The following is a 19359-nucleotide window of genomic DNA, read 5'->3' as shown; positions in this document are numbered from 1 at the left end:
ACCAGTAAGGAAAGTAGTAAAGTCGGACGGGGCCGACTATATGATACCCTTCACCACTATGGGTATATTAAACAGGACTATTAGCATGAAATTGGATGAAATAAAATATGTGATATTTATCTGAATGGACCGATTTTCACGAAACTTGGCAGACATCATTCTAGACCTAAATGATTAGGCTGTACCAAATTTCGTCGGACGAAACTATATATGGGAGATATATCTAAATCAGGACCGATTTTCATGAAACTTGGCAGACATTATTCTAGGCTCAATTAAGTACGTTATGCCAAATTTCGTGCAAATCGAAGGATATATAGGGGCTTTGGGGCACCATTTACATGAAATCGGACGAAACTATATATGGGAGCTATATCTAAATCTGGACCGATTTTCATGAAACTTGGCAGACATCATTCTAGGCTCAATTAAGTACGTTATGCCAAATTTCGTCCAAATCGAAGGATATATAGGGACTTTGGTGCACCATTTATATGAAATCGGGCGAAACTATATATGGGAACTATATCTAAATCAGGACCGATTTTCATGAAACTTGGCAGACATCATTCTAGGCTCAATTAAGTACGTTATGCCAAATTTCGTGCAAATCGAAGGATATATAGGGACTTTGGTGCACCATTTACATGAAATCGGACGAATCTATATATGGGAGCTATATCTAAATCTGGACCGATTTTCTCGAAAGTTTGCAGACATCATTCTAGGCTCAATTTAGTACGTTATGCCAAATTTCGTGCAAATAGAAAGATATATAGGGACTTTGGGGTACCATTTACATGAAATCGGACGAAACTATATATGGGAGCTATATCTAAATCTGGACCGATTTTTACGAAACTTGGCAGACATCATTCTAGACCTAAATGATTAGGCTGTACCAAATTTCGTGCAAATCGAAAGATATATAGGGACCGTTTACATTAAATCGGTAAAATATATATATGGGAGCTATATCTAAATCTGAACCGATTTCTCCCAATTTCAATAGGGTTCGTCCTTGGGCCGAATAAGTGACCTATGCCAAATTTCATCCAATTCGGATCATAAATGCGACCTGTACTTTGTTTACAATTTAACATGCACAGACAGACAGACAGACGGACGGACGGACATGCATAAATCGACTTAGAAAGTGATTTTATGCATATTCTCAAAAGGAACAATGTGTCTATCTCGTTACCTTTTGCCTGTTACAAACATGTGGTACATATGTGGTGAAGGGTATAAAAATATTTTTTGAAAGACCAACCAAGGCTTGTATTTTTTACAAAATATTTTTTGAAAGGCCAAAATATATTTTTGAAAGGCCACTACCCTTATTTATTTATTATTCCGACTTAACTCAAAACCATGTTTAACAAATAAATTACAATAATAAATATCCGTGCATTCTGAGAGGCTTGGCTAATATACAACTGATAAAAAGACAAATAAACAATAAAAAAAATCGAGATAATCAGATATTGCCATCATTTAATCCGGTTTTCCAGACATGCACACATCAACAAAAAAAATCGATCTAAAATTAAATATTTTTTACACGAGTTGTTTTTATTACATTTTTTCAACTTTTCACAAAGTTAACAATTTTCTCACCTCCACGCTGATGGAAGGGCAAGCAAAATAAAAAAAACGACAAAACAAAACTGGAAATAAAAATTCTGACAGTATAAATATTTGTAACCAATAAACATATGTTTGTTAATTATCGCATCGATTTGTGTAATGGCTCTGGTGGCTCGGCACCGCTCCAAACATTATAACAACTAAACGCTGATATCCACCTCCCCTCCTCCTCCACTTCACCCACATCTCTCGAAGTAATAAATGAGATAATATTAAGAACAAAAAAACAACAACAACTTTTCACACTGCCATTATTATTGACTTAATGCAATTTGCATTATAACGAGAATAACAATGAGCGAACATTGTTGTTAATGCAACAACAACAACAGTATGAAAATAAAAAAAATTATAAAAAAAACTCCCAAGATTTATTACAAAATCTTTGCGGTTAATTATCATTCAAATTTCGTTTTGTTATAATCTGGAAATTGTTTTTTTTTTTAACGGCAATTTGTGGTTCATTTTATGGAACCATAAAATTTTGTAATTTGTTGCCGCCTACATAAAAGGATTTTCAGCATGGTTCATTAGTGCGTATAAGTGTTGTCAATACGTATACGTCAACGTACTCATCAGAAAAAGAAAATCGGATTTAAAAAAAATTTATTTTTTTAAAAGCCAGTCAAGAACTGGATTTAAAAAAAAATTCAAAAAATCCACCTAAGCGTGGATTTTTAATAAAAAACCAGTAACCAAGAAAGTAGTAAAGTCGGACGGGGCCGACTATGTGATACCCTTCACCACTTTGGGTATATTCAACAGATAAAACCTAACAGACGTCGCATTTTTAAAGGACCAGTAAAATGAATTTGGATCCATAAAAATGTCATTCTGCAACTTACTTACTTAGCTGGCTAGTTACAGAACGCTTGTTCCATAAGCCGAGCTTAAAAAAGATTTCCAAGCGTGTCGGTCTTGTGTGCAATTCCACCAATTTGGAAGACCACGTTCCAAGATGTTGTTTTCTACTTGGTCTTTCCATCTAATTCGTGGCCTTCCCCTTCTACGGGAACCATCAGTAGGCTCGCTTTTATATGCCCTTTGAGCTGGGGCATTTTCATTCATCCGCACAACATGGCCTAGCCACCGTAGTCGCTGCAGCTCAATACGACAGACTATATCGATGTCCGCGTATAAATTGTAAAGCTCGTGGTTCATTCGACGCCGATATTCAGCGTCAACGGAGATCGGCCGTAGATCTTTCGGAGAATTTTCCTCTCAAACACCCCAAGAGCTGCCTCATCTGCTTGCGCAAATAGCCATGCTTCTGATCCATATAATAGCACGGGTAGTATCAGCGTCTTGTAAAGTGTGAATTTGGTCTGGCGGAAGGTGGCCTTGTTTCTAAACAGCTTACTTAGCCCATAGTAGCATCGGTTGGCCATCACTATCCTTCTCCGAATTTCAAAACTGATGTCATTCCTTTTTTTTAGGGCGGTACCAAGGTATATAAAGCCTTTAACTACCTCGAAGCTGTAGTTCTCAAGTTCCTCCACAGTTGGTCCGAGTCTACTGGACGTCTTACGCGTTGATACCATCAGCTTGGTCTTCTCGCCGTTTACTGTCAGACCAACTTTGGCAGACTCCTTTTCAAATTTGTTCAAAGGTGGCTGTTACCGCGCGCAATGTTCGACCCATTATATCGATGTCATCGGCGTAGGCGAGTAACATGTGTTGTTTGGTGTATTGAGTGTCATTTCTGTCCAGGATTTGGCGCAGAGTGAAAATCTGGTCAATGGTGGATTTGCCAGGTCTGAAGCCACATTGTTATGGTCCAATGATGTCATTGACCATTGACGGTCACCTTGTCTGAATCCTTGTTCGGTATTGAAAGGCTCCGATAGGTCCTTTCCCCCTTTAACTGCTGACCTTGTGCCACTTAAAGTTATCCTGCTTAGCCGTATTAATTTAACAGGAATGCCGAACGTAGACATGGTTTTAAACACCTCTGAACGGCTGTCGAATGAGGCTTTATAGTCGACCAATAGGTGGTATGTGTCGATGTGTTTTTCATGGATTTTTTTGAGGATTTGGCTCAGAGTGAAAAATCTGGTCAATGTTGGATTTGCCACGTCTGAAGCCGCATTGGTATGGTCCAATGATGTTATTGACTTCAGTCGTTCACACAGAACACTGGATAACACTTTATATGCGATGGGAAGGAGATTTATTCCTCTAAAGTTGGCACATATCCTCCTTGTCTCCTTTTTTGTGCACGGGACACAGAATGCTGAGGTTCAAATCATTGGGCATGCATTCCTCTAGCCAAATTGTACTTATCAGCTAGTGCATGCTCCTGACCAGCATCTGGCCACCAGTCTTGTATAGTTCAGCTGGTAACCCGCCGACACCTGCTGCTTTGTTGTTCTTGAGCCGATTAATTGCTTTTATGACCTCATCTTGGCTAGGTGGTATACACTCTATACCATCATCTTTTATTGGTTCTGGGATATCTTCTTCAACGCCACTATTTGATACTATAAGCTTTTCAAAATGCTCCTTCCAGATCCTCAACACACTGTCTGTATCTGTCACCAGGTTTCCTTCTTCATCACTACAGGAGGGGATGTGCCTGCATCAAAGCCTTCGGTTTGGTGTTTTACTCGTTGGTAAAATTTCCGGACTCCATTCTGACTCCTGTACATCTCGATTTGCTCACGTTCACGTTTTTCTTATTCTTTCTTCTTTTTTCTGAAAACACGTTTCTCCTCTCTCTCCTTTTCTCCCGATAATTCTCCATCACGTTACGTGTTGCTACTGTCTGCAGGGTTGCCCTATACGCTGCGTTTTTTTCACATCAGTGACACTCCTGATCGTACCATGGGTTTCTTGGTAGTGGTTTTTGGTACCCAAGTGTTGCTTTTGCTGCAGTTTGTAGGGAGTGGACAATTCTTTGCCTTTGTGCTTCTATACTATTATCGGGTCAAGAAGTGCTTTCTTCAAGCAGATGGGTAAGTTGAGCGAAGTAGTCCTCGGCGGCTACCTGTTGTGTTTGCAGCTTTTCGACGTCGAGTTTCGGTGTTGTGTTAGATCGCACCTTTGCTGCTACATTAAGACGGGTGCGTACCTTGGCTGCCACAAGGTAATGGTCCGAATCGATATTCGCTCCTCGGATCGATCGGACGTCTAAAGCACTGAATGAATGCCTTCCGTCTATCACAACATGATCAATTTGATTTCTCGTTGTTCGATCGGGAGAAATCCAAGTGGCCTTGCGTATATCGAGATGCTTGAATATGGCCTTTGAAAAAATATTTTTTTAAAAATCCACGCCTTGGCTGGCCTTTGAAAAAATATTTTTTTAAAAATCCACGCCTTGGCTGGCCTTTGAAAAAATATTTTTTTAAAAATCCACGCCTTGGCTGGCCTTTGAAAAAATATTTTTTTTAAAAATCCACGCCTTGGCTGGCCTTTGAAAAAATATTTTTTTAAAAATCCACGCCTTGGCTGGCCTTTGAAAAAATATTTTTTTAAAAATCCACGCCTTGGCTGGCCTTTGAAAAAATATTTTTTTAAAAATCCACGCCTTGGCTGGCCTTTGAAAAAATATTTTTTTAAAAATCCACGCCTTGGCTGGCCTTTGAAAAAATATTTTTTTAAAAATCCACGCCTTGGCTGGCCTTTGAAAAAATATTTTTTTAAAAATCCACGCCTTGGCTGGCCTTTGAAAAAATATTTTTTTAAAAATCCACGCCTTGGCTGGCCTTTGAAAAAATATTTTTTTAAAAATCCACGCCTTGGCTGGCCTTTGAAAAAATATTTTTTAAAAATCCACGCCTTGGCTGGCCTTTGAAAAACAATTTTTTAGAAATCCACGCCTTGGCTGGCCTTTGAAAAACTATTTTTTTTAAAATCCACGCCTTGGCTGGCCTTTGAAAAACTATTTTTTAAAAATCCACGCCTTGGCTGGCCTTTGAAAAATTTTTTTTTTTTAACCCAATTCTCTTTGCCTGACGAGTACGTTGACGTATACGTATTGACAACACTTATACGCAATAATGAACCCTGCTGAAAATCCTCTGTTAGAGCCTTATGTAGAAGATCTACTAGATGTTTTATTTAAAAAAGGCCCTAAAAATGTAAATTTCCGCCTTAGCTGACATTTTTTGATTTTTTTTTAAGAAAAATTGCGACTCTCTTGCTCCTGGAAAAATCCTCAACATAAAGGTTTTTTTTTTTTTGCTGAATAATTCTCGCAAAACTTTGTCATATTTGTGTCAATGCTTGGGAATTATTTATTTTGTTCCACAAACTTCCAGCACAGCAACTTGTTGCGACTTTTCCAACACTTTTCCACTCCTACCTGCCCGTGGCCAGAACAAAATTTGCAATTTCGATACTCCAACTGTAACTAACCCATGACATTTTACATCGACCTCCCCTCTTTCCATTTCTATTATTCCATCACTTAATGGCAATTAGAATGTCAATTGCTTTGCAAATAGTCTATAAAATATTCAAAATGTCCTTAGAACTGTTAGCCGAACAAACACACACGCTGTCCAATGTCCTTTAGATTGAGTCCATACTGGGTGGGTGTTTCGGCCGTTAATTGTTCGAAACATAGGTTTTAGGAAGTTGAGTGTCCGAGTAAGTTTTCTTTTATTGTACCACCTTCTATTGTGTGTGTGTGTGTGTCGAGCCTCAATTGCAAATAACTGCAAATAATTATGAAATATCGAACAGGTGTCGTGAATTGTCGTTATTGTTTTTATTAAGAAATGTGTACAAGGAAAAAAGGAAAACGACGACAAATGGAAAAATAACACCTTAATTACGAGGATGCAAGGAACCAACAATTCAATGTCACACACACAAAGAATTCAATAATAATAACAATAAAAAAATATGAAAATAATGGGTTTCATATTTTTATATACAATTGACGTATGTAAGTGACCTCTGATGATGACATAAAGGCCATGTAAGGTACAAAGACTTAGGTCTATCCATAAACATGTCATTCAATTGTTACAATGGAACAAAAGTATGTAAATCGACTTCAAACAAATATAAATAGGTCATCTGTTGGGCTATGTCTGTTCTTCTAGAAAACGCCACTACGTAATTCCATGCTCAATTTTGTACGTTGTGCAAAATTTGATGTCAATCTGACTAACATGAGGAGTTTGATGTCCAATTTACTTGAAATCGAGCGAAAATATATATGGAAGCTCTATCGAAATATTAAGCGATTTCAAACAAACTTGTCACAGCTTAGGTTATATCAATTTCAGAAAGTTTTGTTCCTATCAGCCTATTGGTTCCTTGGTGCGTCAATTACTTAAAATCAATCTATAATAAGAAGGAGCTATATCTAAATCAGGACCGATTTTCTCGAAACTTGGCAGACACATCACTCTAGGCTCAATTCAGTACGTCATGCCAAATTTCGTGGAAATCGAAAGATATATAGGGACTTTGGGGCACAATTTACACGAAATCGGACGAATATATATATGGGAGCTATATATAAATCTAGACCGATTTTCACGAAAGTTGGTAGACGTCATTCTAGGCTCAATTCAGTACGTTATGCCAAATTTCGTGCAAATAGAAAGATATATAGGGACTTTGGGGCACCATTTACATGAAATCGGACGAAACTATATATGGGAGCTATATCTAAATCTGGACCGATTTTCTCGAAAGTTGGCAGACATCATTCTAGGCTCAATTCAGTACGTTATGCCAAATTTCGTGCAAATAGAAAGATATATAGGGACTTTGGGGCACCATTTACATGAAATCGGACGAAACTATATATGGGAGCTATATCTAAATCTGGACCGATTTTCTCGAAACTTGGCAGACATCATTTTAGTCCTAAATGATTAGACTGCACCAAATTTCGTGCAATTCGAAAGATATATAGGGACCGTTTACATTAAATCGGTTAAATATATATATGGGAGCTATATCTAAATCTGAACCGATTTTCCCAATTTCAATAGGGTTCGTCCTTATTCGGCCCAGGGACGAACCCTATTGAAATTGGGAAAAATCGGTTCATGACTGGAGTTTTAAAAAATTTCTCCCATGCTACATTTTTTCTCAACTTCTGCTTAGATGGAAAATTTTAACATTTTTCCATTAAGGAGTCCCTGTCGAAGCAAAAATCTACAATCTCAACATTCTATCACTTCGTTGAAGGGATCTGCGGGACAATTTCTTTTCTTTTGAAAATGGTTTTTATCTCCCATCTCTGCATTTGAGCTATGATTTGAAATTGTCCAACTGTTTTAAATTCCCATTTCAATATTTGAATATTATTTTCAAATTGCTTATTCTTTAGCCAACAATTACATTAATGGTGCGAAAATTGGCACCTCCTTTTCATTCGTTAATTTCTGAGTCTGTCTGCGGAATTTAATTTTAGATTTTTTTTTCTTGGAAAGAAAAAAAAACAAGAGTTCCGACGTCATCATCCACGTGTGACGGATCATCATTGGCTTGTAAAATTATAGGGGAGGGACAATATCGAGTACTTGGTTAATACCAAAAATACAGAGAAAGAAATTCGGAGAAGAAATATGTTTTTAATTAAAAATGTGGAGGGCATTCTGACCTCAATTTGAATTCAAAATTTCGACTTTAAATTATTTTTTGTATTTTCCCAGTGTCCATTTTTTTTTTTTTTTTTTTTTTTTTGCAAAAATAAGCAATGAAGCATAAAAATTTCCAGTTGATGTGATAGTATAATTTCGAAAAAAAAATGACAGAGGTTCCGCCCTTCCAAACACACACACAATGGGTCACTTTTGATTCCCAGACAGAGGAGTACTCCCCCTCCAATTAGAATTGCAACAGCAAAACGTTTCGAATTAGACTTATGAGGAGTTCAAAATATTTATAAAGAATGACAAAAAATTGCACGCATAGAATCTACAATGTTAATTACACTAAAGTGCAAAAGTGTTCGAACAATAGAAAAATATTTTTTCAAAGGCCAGCCAAGGCGTAGATTTTTACAAAAATATTTTTGGAAGCCAATACAAGGCCTGGATCTTAAAAAATTTTTTTGAAGTCAAGGCCTGGATTTTTTATAAAATAGTATTTCAAAGGCCAGCCAAGGCGTGGATTTTTAAAAAATATTTTTTCAAAGGCCAGCCAAAACGTGGATTATTAAAAATTAGTTTTTCAAAGGCCAGCCAAGGCGTGGATTTTTAAAAAATAGTTTTTCAAAGACCAGCCAAGGCGTGGATTTTTAAAAAACTATTTTTCAAAGGCCAGCCAAGGCGTGGATTTTTAAAAAAATTGTTTTTCAAAGGCCAGCCAAGGCGTGGATTTTTAAAAAATAGTATTTCAAAGGCCAGCCAAGGTCTGGATTAAAAAAAAATTCAAAGGCCAGCAAAGGCGCGGATTTTTTAAAAAATAGTTTTTCAAAGGCCAGCCAAGGCGTGGATTTTTAAAAAATAGTTTTTCAAAGGCCAGCCAAGGCGTGGATTTTTAAAAAACTATTTTTCAAAGGCCAGCCAAGGCGTGGATTTTTAAAAAACTATTTTTCAAAGGCCAGCCAAGGCGTGGATTTTTAAAAAACTATTTTTCAAAGGCCAGCCAAGGCGTGGATTTTTAAAAAACTATTTTTCAAAGGCCAGCCAAGGCGTGGATTTTTAAAAAACTATTTTTCAAAGGCCAGCCAAGGCGTGGATTTTTAAAAAACTATTTTTCAAAGGCCAGCCAAGGCGTGGATTTTTAAAAAACTATTTTTCAAAGGCCAGCCAAGGCGTGGATTTTTAAAAAACTATTTTTCAAAGGCCAGCCAAGGCGTGGATTTTTAAAAAATAATTTTTCAAAGGCCAGCCAAGGCGTGGATTTTTAAAAAATAATTTTTCAAAGGCCAGCCAAGGCGTGGATTTTTAAAAAATAATTTTTCAAAGGCCAGCCAAGGCGTGGATTTTTAAAAAAATAATTTTTCAAAGGCCAGCCAAGGCGTGGATTTTTAAAAAATAATTTTTCAAAGGCCAGCCAAGGCGTGGATTTTTACAAAATAGTTTTTCAAAGGCCAGCCAAGGCATGGATTTTTAAAAAACTATTTTTCAAAGGCCAGCCAAGGCGTGGATTTTTAAAAAATTGTTTTTCAAAGGCCAGCCAAGGTGTGGATTTTTAAAAAATAGTTTTTCAAAGGCCAGCCAAGGCGTGGATTTTTAAAAAATAGTTTTTCAAAGGCCAGCCAAGGCGTGGATTTTTAAAAAATAGTTTTTCAAAGGCCAGCCAAGGCGTGGATTTTTAAAAAAACTATTTTTCAAAGGCCAGCCAAGGCGTGGATTTTTAAAAAACTATTTTTCAAAATTACTTTTAAGGCATATTTTTAGGCGTGGATTAATTACAAATTATGGCATATTTTTAGGCGTGGATTTATAAAAAATAATTTTTATGGCATATTTTTAGGCGTGGATTTATGAAAAATCATTTTTATGACATATTTTTAGGCGTGGATTTATGAAAAATAATTTTTAAGGCAAATTTTTATACGTGGAGTTATGAAAAATAATTTTTATGGCATATTTTTAGGCGTGGATTTATAATAAATAATTTGTATGGCATATTTTTAGGCGGGGATTTATGAAAAATAATTTTTATGGCATATTTTTAGGCGTGGATTTATAATAAATAATTTGTATGGCATATTTTTAGGCGTGGATTTATGAAAAATAATTTTTATGGCATATTTTTAGGCGTGGATTTATGAAAAATAATTTTTATGGCATATTTTTAGGCGGGGATTTATGAAAAATAATTTTTATGGCATATTTTTAGGCGTGGATTTATGAAAAATAATTTTTATGGCATATTTTTAGGCGTGAAGTTATGAAAAATAATTTTTAAGACGTATTTTTGGGCAGGAATTTTTTCAAGGCATATTTTTAGGCAGAATTTTTCCAAGGCATATTTTTAGGCGTGGGTTTATGAAAAATAATTTTTATGGCATGTTTTTAGGCGTGGATTAATTACAAATAATTTTTATGGCATATTTTTAGGCGTGGATTTATGAAAAATAATTTTTATGGCATATTTTTAGGCGTGGATTTATGAAAAATAATTTTTATGGCATATTTTTAGGCGTGGATTTATGAAAAATAATTTTTAAGGCAAATTTTTATGCGTGGAGTTATGAAAAATAATTTTGAAGACATATTTTTAGGGGTGGATTTTTGAAAAATAATTTTTAAGACATATTTTTGGGCAGGAATTTTTTCAAGGCATATTTTTAGGCAGAATTTTTCCAAGGCATATTTTTAGGCGTGGGTTTATGAAAAATAATTTTTATGGCATGTTTTTAGGCGTGGATTTATGAAAAATAATTTGTAAGGCAAATTTTTATGCGTGGAGTTATGAAAAATAATTTTGAAGACATATTTTTAGGCGTGGATTAATTACAAATAATTTTTATGGCATATTTTTGGGCAGGGATTTTTTCAAGGTATATTTTTAGGCAGAATTTTTCCAAGGCATATTTTTAGGCAGGATTTTTTTTAGGCATATTTTAAGGCAGGGATTTTTTCAAGGCATATTCTTTCGGGGCATATTTTTAGGCGTGGGTTTTTTTAATTTTTTTTTCAAAATTCCTACACACTTTTCCCCTCAACTGTAATTGAAGTGAGTGAGCATATTTTTATATTCTCTCGATTTCATTAAGACACCATATAATTGAAACAAGGAAATAATGGTAATAATCAGCATTTATATATTTTTTGCAAATAATTTTCAGATACGATTTTTCCCTTAGACATTGGTAGGCAGAAGGGTTGGATACGTGTGGGTGGGGGATCACACACGCACATACACACACACTCATACATATAGGCATGTGAAGATTTTTTGTAAAATAAAATTGCAACAATTGCAATAACAGTTGCTGCAGCAACGACGATGATTTTTTTCTATTGTCTCGTATCGAAAAAAATGTAAAACGATTTGTTTTGGACTGCAAAAGTTCGCACGTACCATTAGAAGTAGATATTGAATGGAAAAAAATGTTAAGGTGATTTGGGAAAAAATGAAATAAAACTGACTTAGGAGGAGGAATTAAATAATCGACAAAATGGCAATAAGTCAGTTGAAACGAGCGGGTCGAATCAAACGGTTGTCTTAGAAAAAAATCGAAAAAATAAAAATAAAAATTGAAAAAATCTTAAGAAAAAAATTCAAATCTAAAAACCATTAAAAATTTCTCTTCATAAAAAAATAAAAAAAAAATCCCAACAACGGCTCTAATTCTAAATCTCCGCTATTTTCTAACTTTCTTAAAATTCCGCAAATTTTTAAAATATCTAAGGCAACGCAAATCGTTCGAAATGAAAGTAAATCGTACGAAACTGTTGATAGTATCGGGTAGCGTCTTCGTTTTTGCCATCCTGAATGGTTGGTTAATATTTCCGAAAATTTTGAAATTTATTCTAAAGAAACAGGTTAATCTGAAACCGGGTTCTGATATTCGTGAGCTGTGGGAGAATACCCCATTCCCGTTGCATTTTTATTTTTATGTTTTTAATATAACAAATCCCGAAGGGTTTATGAGGGGTGAAAAGCCGTCGTTGCGTGAAGTTGGCCCTTTTGTTTTTGAGTAGGTTTCGGGTTTTTGGAGATTTTAAGATTTAAAAAAAATATATTTTTTTTTTAATTTAAACTTTTTTTCTAAAAAATTTCAATCTTCAAATTTAGGATTTTTATAAAAATTATTTTTTATAAAAATCTTAAAATTATTTTTTTTTGTAAAAATTTTAAATTTATTTTTTTATAAATATAACACATTTTTTGTATAATTTCAAGTGAATGGAAATCGAAATACGATCTAGTCGACGATGACGAAGAGGATACGGTTTCGTATAATATGCGCAACGTTTTCATTTTTAACAAGGAGGCATCTCAGCCATTGACGGGTGATGAAGTTTTGAACATGATGCATCCATTGGTTGTGGTAAGTCGGAGGAGAAGGGGAGACAGGTGATTAAAACAATGAATTTAAAAAAAATATCAAAGGCTAAGCAATGCGTAGATTTTTCTAAAAATATTTTTTAAATGCATAACGAGACGTAGATTTTTTGAAATATTTTTTTCAAGAGCCAACAAATATTTTTTCAAAGGCCAAGCAGCAAGGCGATAATTTTTAAAAACTATTTTTTCAAAGGCCAAGCAGCAAGGCGAGAATTTTTAAAAACATTTTTTAAAGGCCAAGCAAAGCACGGATTTTTAAAAAAAATATTTTTTTCAAAAGCCAAGCAAGGAGTAGATTTAAGAAAAAAAATATTTTCAAAGGCATTGCTTGCGTTAAAAAATTACGTAGATTTTCAAAAATATTTTTCTAAAGGCCAAGCAAGGCGTGTAGATTTTTAAGAAAATATTTTCGAAAGGCCCATTTCATTTATTGACAATTATTATTGACAATTATTGTCATATTCCTTATTAATTTTTGCTAGAAAACTTCAATTCCACGATAAAATACCACAACGAACAAAATAATGAATTAAACATATGTTCCTCTTTTAATCGAGTTCATGTGTGGTGCATACTTTTAGGCGAAAGGTCTCAATTAAGGAAATTAGCATAAAAAAATGGTGCTGATTTTTAAAAAAAGTATCCTTTGAAACTCCAACAGAAGCCTAGATTTAAAACAAAAATCCGAAGGACCAACAAAATTGTGTATTTAAAAAAAAAAAAAATATTTTCAAAGGACCAACTGAATTGTATTTTCCTAGAACATATATTTCGTACCCTCAACAATCGTAAATTTCTAAAACCAAAAAATCTAATAGAAGCTTAGATTTTGAACAATAAATATTTTTGAAGCACCAACAGAAGCGTCGGTTTTAAATGAATCTTTTTCCTTGGTTCAATTCAATAGTTTTTGCAACGAAATAAAAAAATTCACTTTGGAAACCATTTGCAATTGTTTCCGCATGAAAAAGCCCCTAAATAATAAAATAAACATATGCTTCTCTCTTTAATATCCATGTGTGGTGCATACTTTTAGGTAAAGAGTCTAAATTAAGGAATTTAGGTGAAAATATCATGTAGATTTTTTCAAAAATATCCATTGAAGGTCTAACAGAAGCCTAGATTTATAATCAAAATTCAAACGATCCACAAAATTATATATTTCTTAAAATTGGACCAACGGAAAGGTTTTGTTCATAAACAATATTTTTCTTATACCCATGAAAGCGTCCAAAAATATTTTCAGATTTTTCATTTGCTTTTGCCAGAAAAATTTAAATGCACAGGGTAAAATAAAGCATGAACAATGATAACGATTCAATTTGGGAACCATTGGCAATTGTTTCCGCATTAAAAACCCTAATAATGAAATAAGCATATGTTTCTCTTTAATAGGACTCATGTGTGGTGCATACTTTTAGGCGAAAGCGTCTCATTTTAGGAATTTTATGAAAAAGCCACATTTTTTAAAAATATTTTAATATGTATATTTTTATATACAACAGAAGCAAAGATTTTTAAAAATATATATTTTTCAGTTTCTTTATTTTCTTTTGTCAGAAAATTTCAATACACAGGGTAAAATAAAGCACGAACAACGATAACATTTCAATTTGAGAATTTTTCCGCATTGCAATTTTTTCCGCATTAAAAAACCCTACTAATGAAATGAGCATATGTTTCTCTTTAATAGGGCTCATATGTGGTGCATACTTTTAGGCGAAGGGTCTCATTTTAGGAATTTAATGAAAAAAATTGCGTCGGTTTTTAGAAAATAGTCCAACTGAAGCGTAGACTACAAAAATATTATCAAGAGACCATTAGAGCCGCATTTTTTAAATATTTTTAAGGTTCAACTACATTGTGGGTTTGTTTTCAAAAATATTACACAAAATTCTGAGGTTAATCGAGATTTTACATTTTTCGAAAAATCTAGCAGAAGTGTCGCTTGATAGAAAATATTTTTCAAAGTCCATTCATAGCGTAGCTTCTTAAAAAAATATTTTTCGAAGGTTCAATCGAAGGGTAGCTTCTTAAAATTGGAGGCCTAACGGAAGCGTAAATTAAACCAACGGAATTGTTTATTCATAAAAACATATTTTTCTTATACACATAGACTCGTAGATATTTAAGAAATATTTTTCGAAAGTCCAACAGAAGCATAGCATTAACATTAATAAAAAATGAGTAATTATGAAATAAGCTTATGTTTCGCTTTAATAGTGCTCATGTGTGGTGCATACTTTTAGGCGAAGGGTCTCATTTTAGGAATTTAATGAAAAAAATTGCGTAGATTTTTAGGAAATAGTCTAATAGTAGCGTTGACTTAAAAAACTTTACCAAGAGACTATTGGAGCCGCATTTTTTAAATATTTTGAAAATTTAACTAAATTGTGAGTTTATTTTCAAAAATATATTTCGAATCATCGGTTTAGACAAAATTCTGAGGTTAATCGAAATTCTAATTTTTTCGAAAGATCTAGCAGAAGTGTCGCTTGTTAGAAAATATTTTTCAAAGTCCATTCGTAGCGTAGCTTCTTAAAAAAATATTTTTCGAGGGTTCAATCGAAGGATAGCTTTTTAAAATTGGAGGCAAACGGAAGTGTAAATTAAACAAACGGAATTGTTTATTCATAAAAACATATTTTTCTTATACACATAGCATCGTAGATATTTAAGAAATATTTTTCGAAAGTCCAACAGAAGCATAGAATTAATAAATATATATTTTTTTAAGCACCAACAAAGACACGATTTTTTAAAATATGTATTTTTTACTTTCGTTATTTGCTTTAGCCAGAAAATTAAATTTGAGAACCATTTGCAATTGTTTCCGCATTAAAAATATGATTAATTATAAAATAAGCATATGTTTCTCTTTAATGGGGTTCATGTGTGGTGCATACTTTTAGGCGAAGGGTCTCATTTTGGGAATTTAATGAAAAAATTGCGTAGATTTTTAGGAAATAGTCCAACAGTAGCGTAGACTAAAAAAATATTATCAAGAGATCATTAGAGCCGCATTTTTTAAATATTTTTAAGGTCCAACAAAATTCTGAGGTTAATCGAGATTTTAAATTTTTCGAGAGATCTAACAGATGTGTCGGTTGGTAGAAAATATTTTTCAAAGTCAATTCATAGCTTCTTAAAAAAAATATTTTTCAAAGTTTCAATCGAAGAGTAGCTTTTTAAAATTGGAGGCCTAGCGGAAGCGTAAATTAAACAAATATTTTTCCACGAAGATTTTTAGAATAATATTTTTTGAAGGTCCGACAGAAGTGTAGAGTTAAAAAATATATTTTAAGAACGAAAAATAAGTTTAGATTTAAAAAATTTTTGTTTTTACAAGATCTTCGGCTGTATATACTTTTAAATAATATTTTCCAATTGACCTATTTTTTCATTACGATTTTTTTTTGGAAGGTCCGACAGAAGTGTAGAGTTAAAAAATATATTTTAAGAACCCAAAATCAGTGTAGATGTAAAAAAGTATAGGCGTAGTCTTTAAAAAAATACTTTTCAATATGAAATAAAAAGTTGGGTGTTTAAACACGATTTTTCAGAGGACCATTGGTGGGGTAGATTAAAAAAATCGAAGTTTGGAGTTTAAAAAATGTTTATTAAAATTAAACAAAGAGTTGGATGCATTAAAAATTTATTTTTTATAGGTCCATCGGAGGGAAAGATTTTAAAAAATATAATTTTCAAAATCAAAATGAGGTATGAATTGTTTACAAATTATTTTTTCAATGGACAAAAATGAGGCGTGCATTTTTAAAAATAAATTTTTCGAAAACCCAAAAAGCAGAGATTAAGAAAAATATATTTTCCGAAGGACCAACAGGAGCAGAGGTTTAAAGACAGTAGCTTAGATATTTGAAACCTCTTTTTTCGATTCAAAGTTTAAAAAAATATATTTTTCCAATAATCCAATTGAAAATTCCCACAGAATTATTTTCAGAATTCAAACATGCAATTACCCAGTCACTCACAACTGTGTCTTGCCGCACGGGCTCTCTAATTTATCAATCAAGTGGCAATTATGGGGCAATTACTATACTTGCCCTTGTTACAAAAAATGAAATTCCCAAGGCACAAAAAAAAACTGCAATGATGATGTAAAAATTTTAAGCATGTTCGAATATTGTCCGCATTGAAAAACCCACAAAATGAAACAAACATATGTTATTTTGTAATAATCCCCATGTGTGGTGCATACTTTTAGGCCGAGGGTCTCATTTTAAGAGCTTCGTAAAAAAATTACAACCATATGCCATAATTTTTATTACTGATTAATTTTTTGTTATTATTACTTTTGCGCTTCAGCCCATTTCAGTTGTTGTCCAGCGGGAGCGTGCCGCAATGTTGGAACTAGTCTCCAAGGCCATTGACATAGTTTTCAAAGATCAAAAAGCCATTTTAACAGGGACATTTATGGAAATATTCTTTCGAGGCATTAGTGTGGATTGTTCATCGGATGAATTTGCCGCCAAGGCGTTGTGTACCGCATTCTATACGGGCGAAGTGAAACCGGCAATACAGGTTAATGATACGCATTTCTTGTTTTCGTTTATGGGAAAGGTAAGGAGGAAGGGATATTTTCCATAAATAATCTCGATTTTAAAATTTGTGTTTTATTTTATAGGCCAATAACTCGGATGCTGGACGCTTCACGGCCTGTCGTGGTGTTAAAAATGTCCACAAGATGGGTACCATTTTGAAATTTGCCGATGAGCCGGAACAGGATGTGTGGCCGGGAGATGCTTGTAATCAATTTAAGGGTACCGATTCGACAGTGTTTCCACCATTTCTGCATCAGGATGAGGGATTGTGGGCATTCACTCCCGATTTGTGTCGTTCGCTGGGTGCTCATTATGTTCGCAAGTCCTCATATCATGGTCTGCCGGCTAGTTATTTTACTTTGGATTTGGGAGATATAAGGGTGAGATTTAAATTTTTTTCTAAGACAAAAAAGGAGCCATATGAGCCCTGTAATGGGATTTAAGAGTCCTTGGACACATTTTATAGAGTTTTATGGCACAAAATTGGACCCGAAGGGATCACGATTTTTTTCTATGGAAAAAAGTTGTTCTGAAGGTCTCAAAAATGTTTTTCTATGAAAAAATTAACCTGAAGAGCTTATGAAAGTCTTACAAATGGGGTTTTTATGAAAAAAGAGGACCTGAACGTCTCACAAATGTTTTGCTATGGAAAAAACAACTAAAATTTGTCTTTTGATTTGATTTAGGGCGATCCGGAGCTCCACTGCTTCTGTGATGATCCCGAGGATTTGGATACATGTCCACCCAAGGGCACCATGAGTTTACAAGCCTGTGTTGGAGGGCCTTTGTTGGCCTCTATGCCTCACTTTTATAATGCCGATCCTGCCCTGGTTGCCGGTGTGGATGGTCTAAATCCCAATGAACATGATCATGCAGTATATATTGATTTTGAACTGGTAAAAAAGCGGGCGGCTTCTTAAAAATTCCGCAAATAAAATTAAAAATTTCCCTTGCAGATCTCTGGCACCCCCTTGCGAGCCGCCAAACGTTTACAATTCAGCATGGACATAGAACCGGTGCCAGGCATTACTCCTGTAGCCACTATTCCTAAGGTGGTACTGCCCATGTTTTGGGTCGAAGAGGGTGCTGCGCTGAATAAGACCTATACAAATATGCTGAAATACACGCTATTTTTGTGAGTTCCAGAATATTTTTTATTCAAAAATTAATTTCTGTTTTTTTCCTAGGGGTCTCCGCTTTAATGCAGGGTTACGTTGGACATTGATAACCCTATCCCTGGTTGGCTTGATGGCCAGCGGTTATTTGTTTATGCAGAAGTCCGAGAGTTTGGATATCACCATACCACCAAAAATGGGGGATAATAAGGTAATGGCTATCAAACGTGTCATGCCACCGGCGGAAAATGATACACCCGAAAAAATGTCACACCCGTCACCACCACCTTTGTCACAGGCAGATCTATCAAATCCCAAGGTGGAGAAATATTAAAATGAAAATTGTTTTTCGTCAAAAAATAAGTTAAGAAAAATGAGTAAAATTTAAGTAGAAAATTGAAATCATGTAGAGGTCCTAATTAAATAAATAAAAATTTTAAAAATATAAATTCGATAGAGATTCCTACTGCCCCGCTGCTACTATTAGCGAAGCACCATTTTTTCTATACGACATCCTCATCTAAGGCTAAGGTTTCTTTCTATACGAAATGGAATAACTGATGCTACTCTTTAATTGTGTCCATGTGTGGTGCATACTTTTAGGCTAAGGATTCCGACGATTTCTTTTTCCATAGAAAATAATATGAACTGAAGTCATGTGAATTTTCTCCATATATAAATGGGAACAGAGGTTATGTGAAATGAAACAAACATATGATAGTTTATGTGTGGTGCATACTTTTGGGGTAAGGGTCTCAATTTGGGAATTTGATAAGAACATTTACATTAAAACATTAGTACATGAAATAAAAATAGCAACTCAGGTTCCCAACGAATTTTTTTCCTTTCGAAATAATAGGTACAGAAGTTCTGTGAATTTTTCCATAGAAAAATGGGAACAGAGGTTCCATGAAATGAAACGGACATGTGGTAATCCATGTGTAGTGCATTCTTTTAGGCTAAGAATCTTAGTTAAAGAAATATTACAACTACATCAAATAGATAGGGAAGCTGAGCTTTGCGGCGATTTTTTCTATAACAAATACTAAGGGAGCTTAGGACCGAAACATGGAACAGAGGTTATGTAAATT

The 19359-nt window shown here is 34.2% G+C and overlaps 1 protein-coding gene across 1 annotated transcript; it reads left to right on the top strand.

The window, feature by feature from the left end:
* The first annotated feature begins 11951 nt into the window (after positions 1-11951).
* LOC133329152 (sensory neuron membrane protein 1) lies at positions 11952-18602 on the top strand. The gene is given in 7 exon segments (XM_061537645.1): positions 11952-12264; positions 12405-12574; positions 16918-17172; positions 17237-17533; positions 17840-18049; positions 18110-18288; positions 18341-18602. Coding segments are annotated over 7 exon segments (1686 nt in total).
* The last annotated feature ends 757 nt before the right edge of the window (positions 18603-19359 follow it).

The sequence above is a fragment of the Musca vetustissima genome, unplaced genomic scaffold, assembly GCF_032173495.1.
Source record: "Musca vetustissima isolate MV318-11 ecotype Yass unplaced genomic scaffold, APGP_CSIRO_Mvet_v1 utg11440, whole genome shotgun sequence".
NCBI lineage: Eukaryota > Metazoa > Arthropoda > Insecta > Diptera > Muscidae > Musca > Musca vetustissima.
This window is presented reverse-complemented; position numbering and strand designations above follow the sequence as displayed.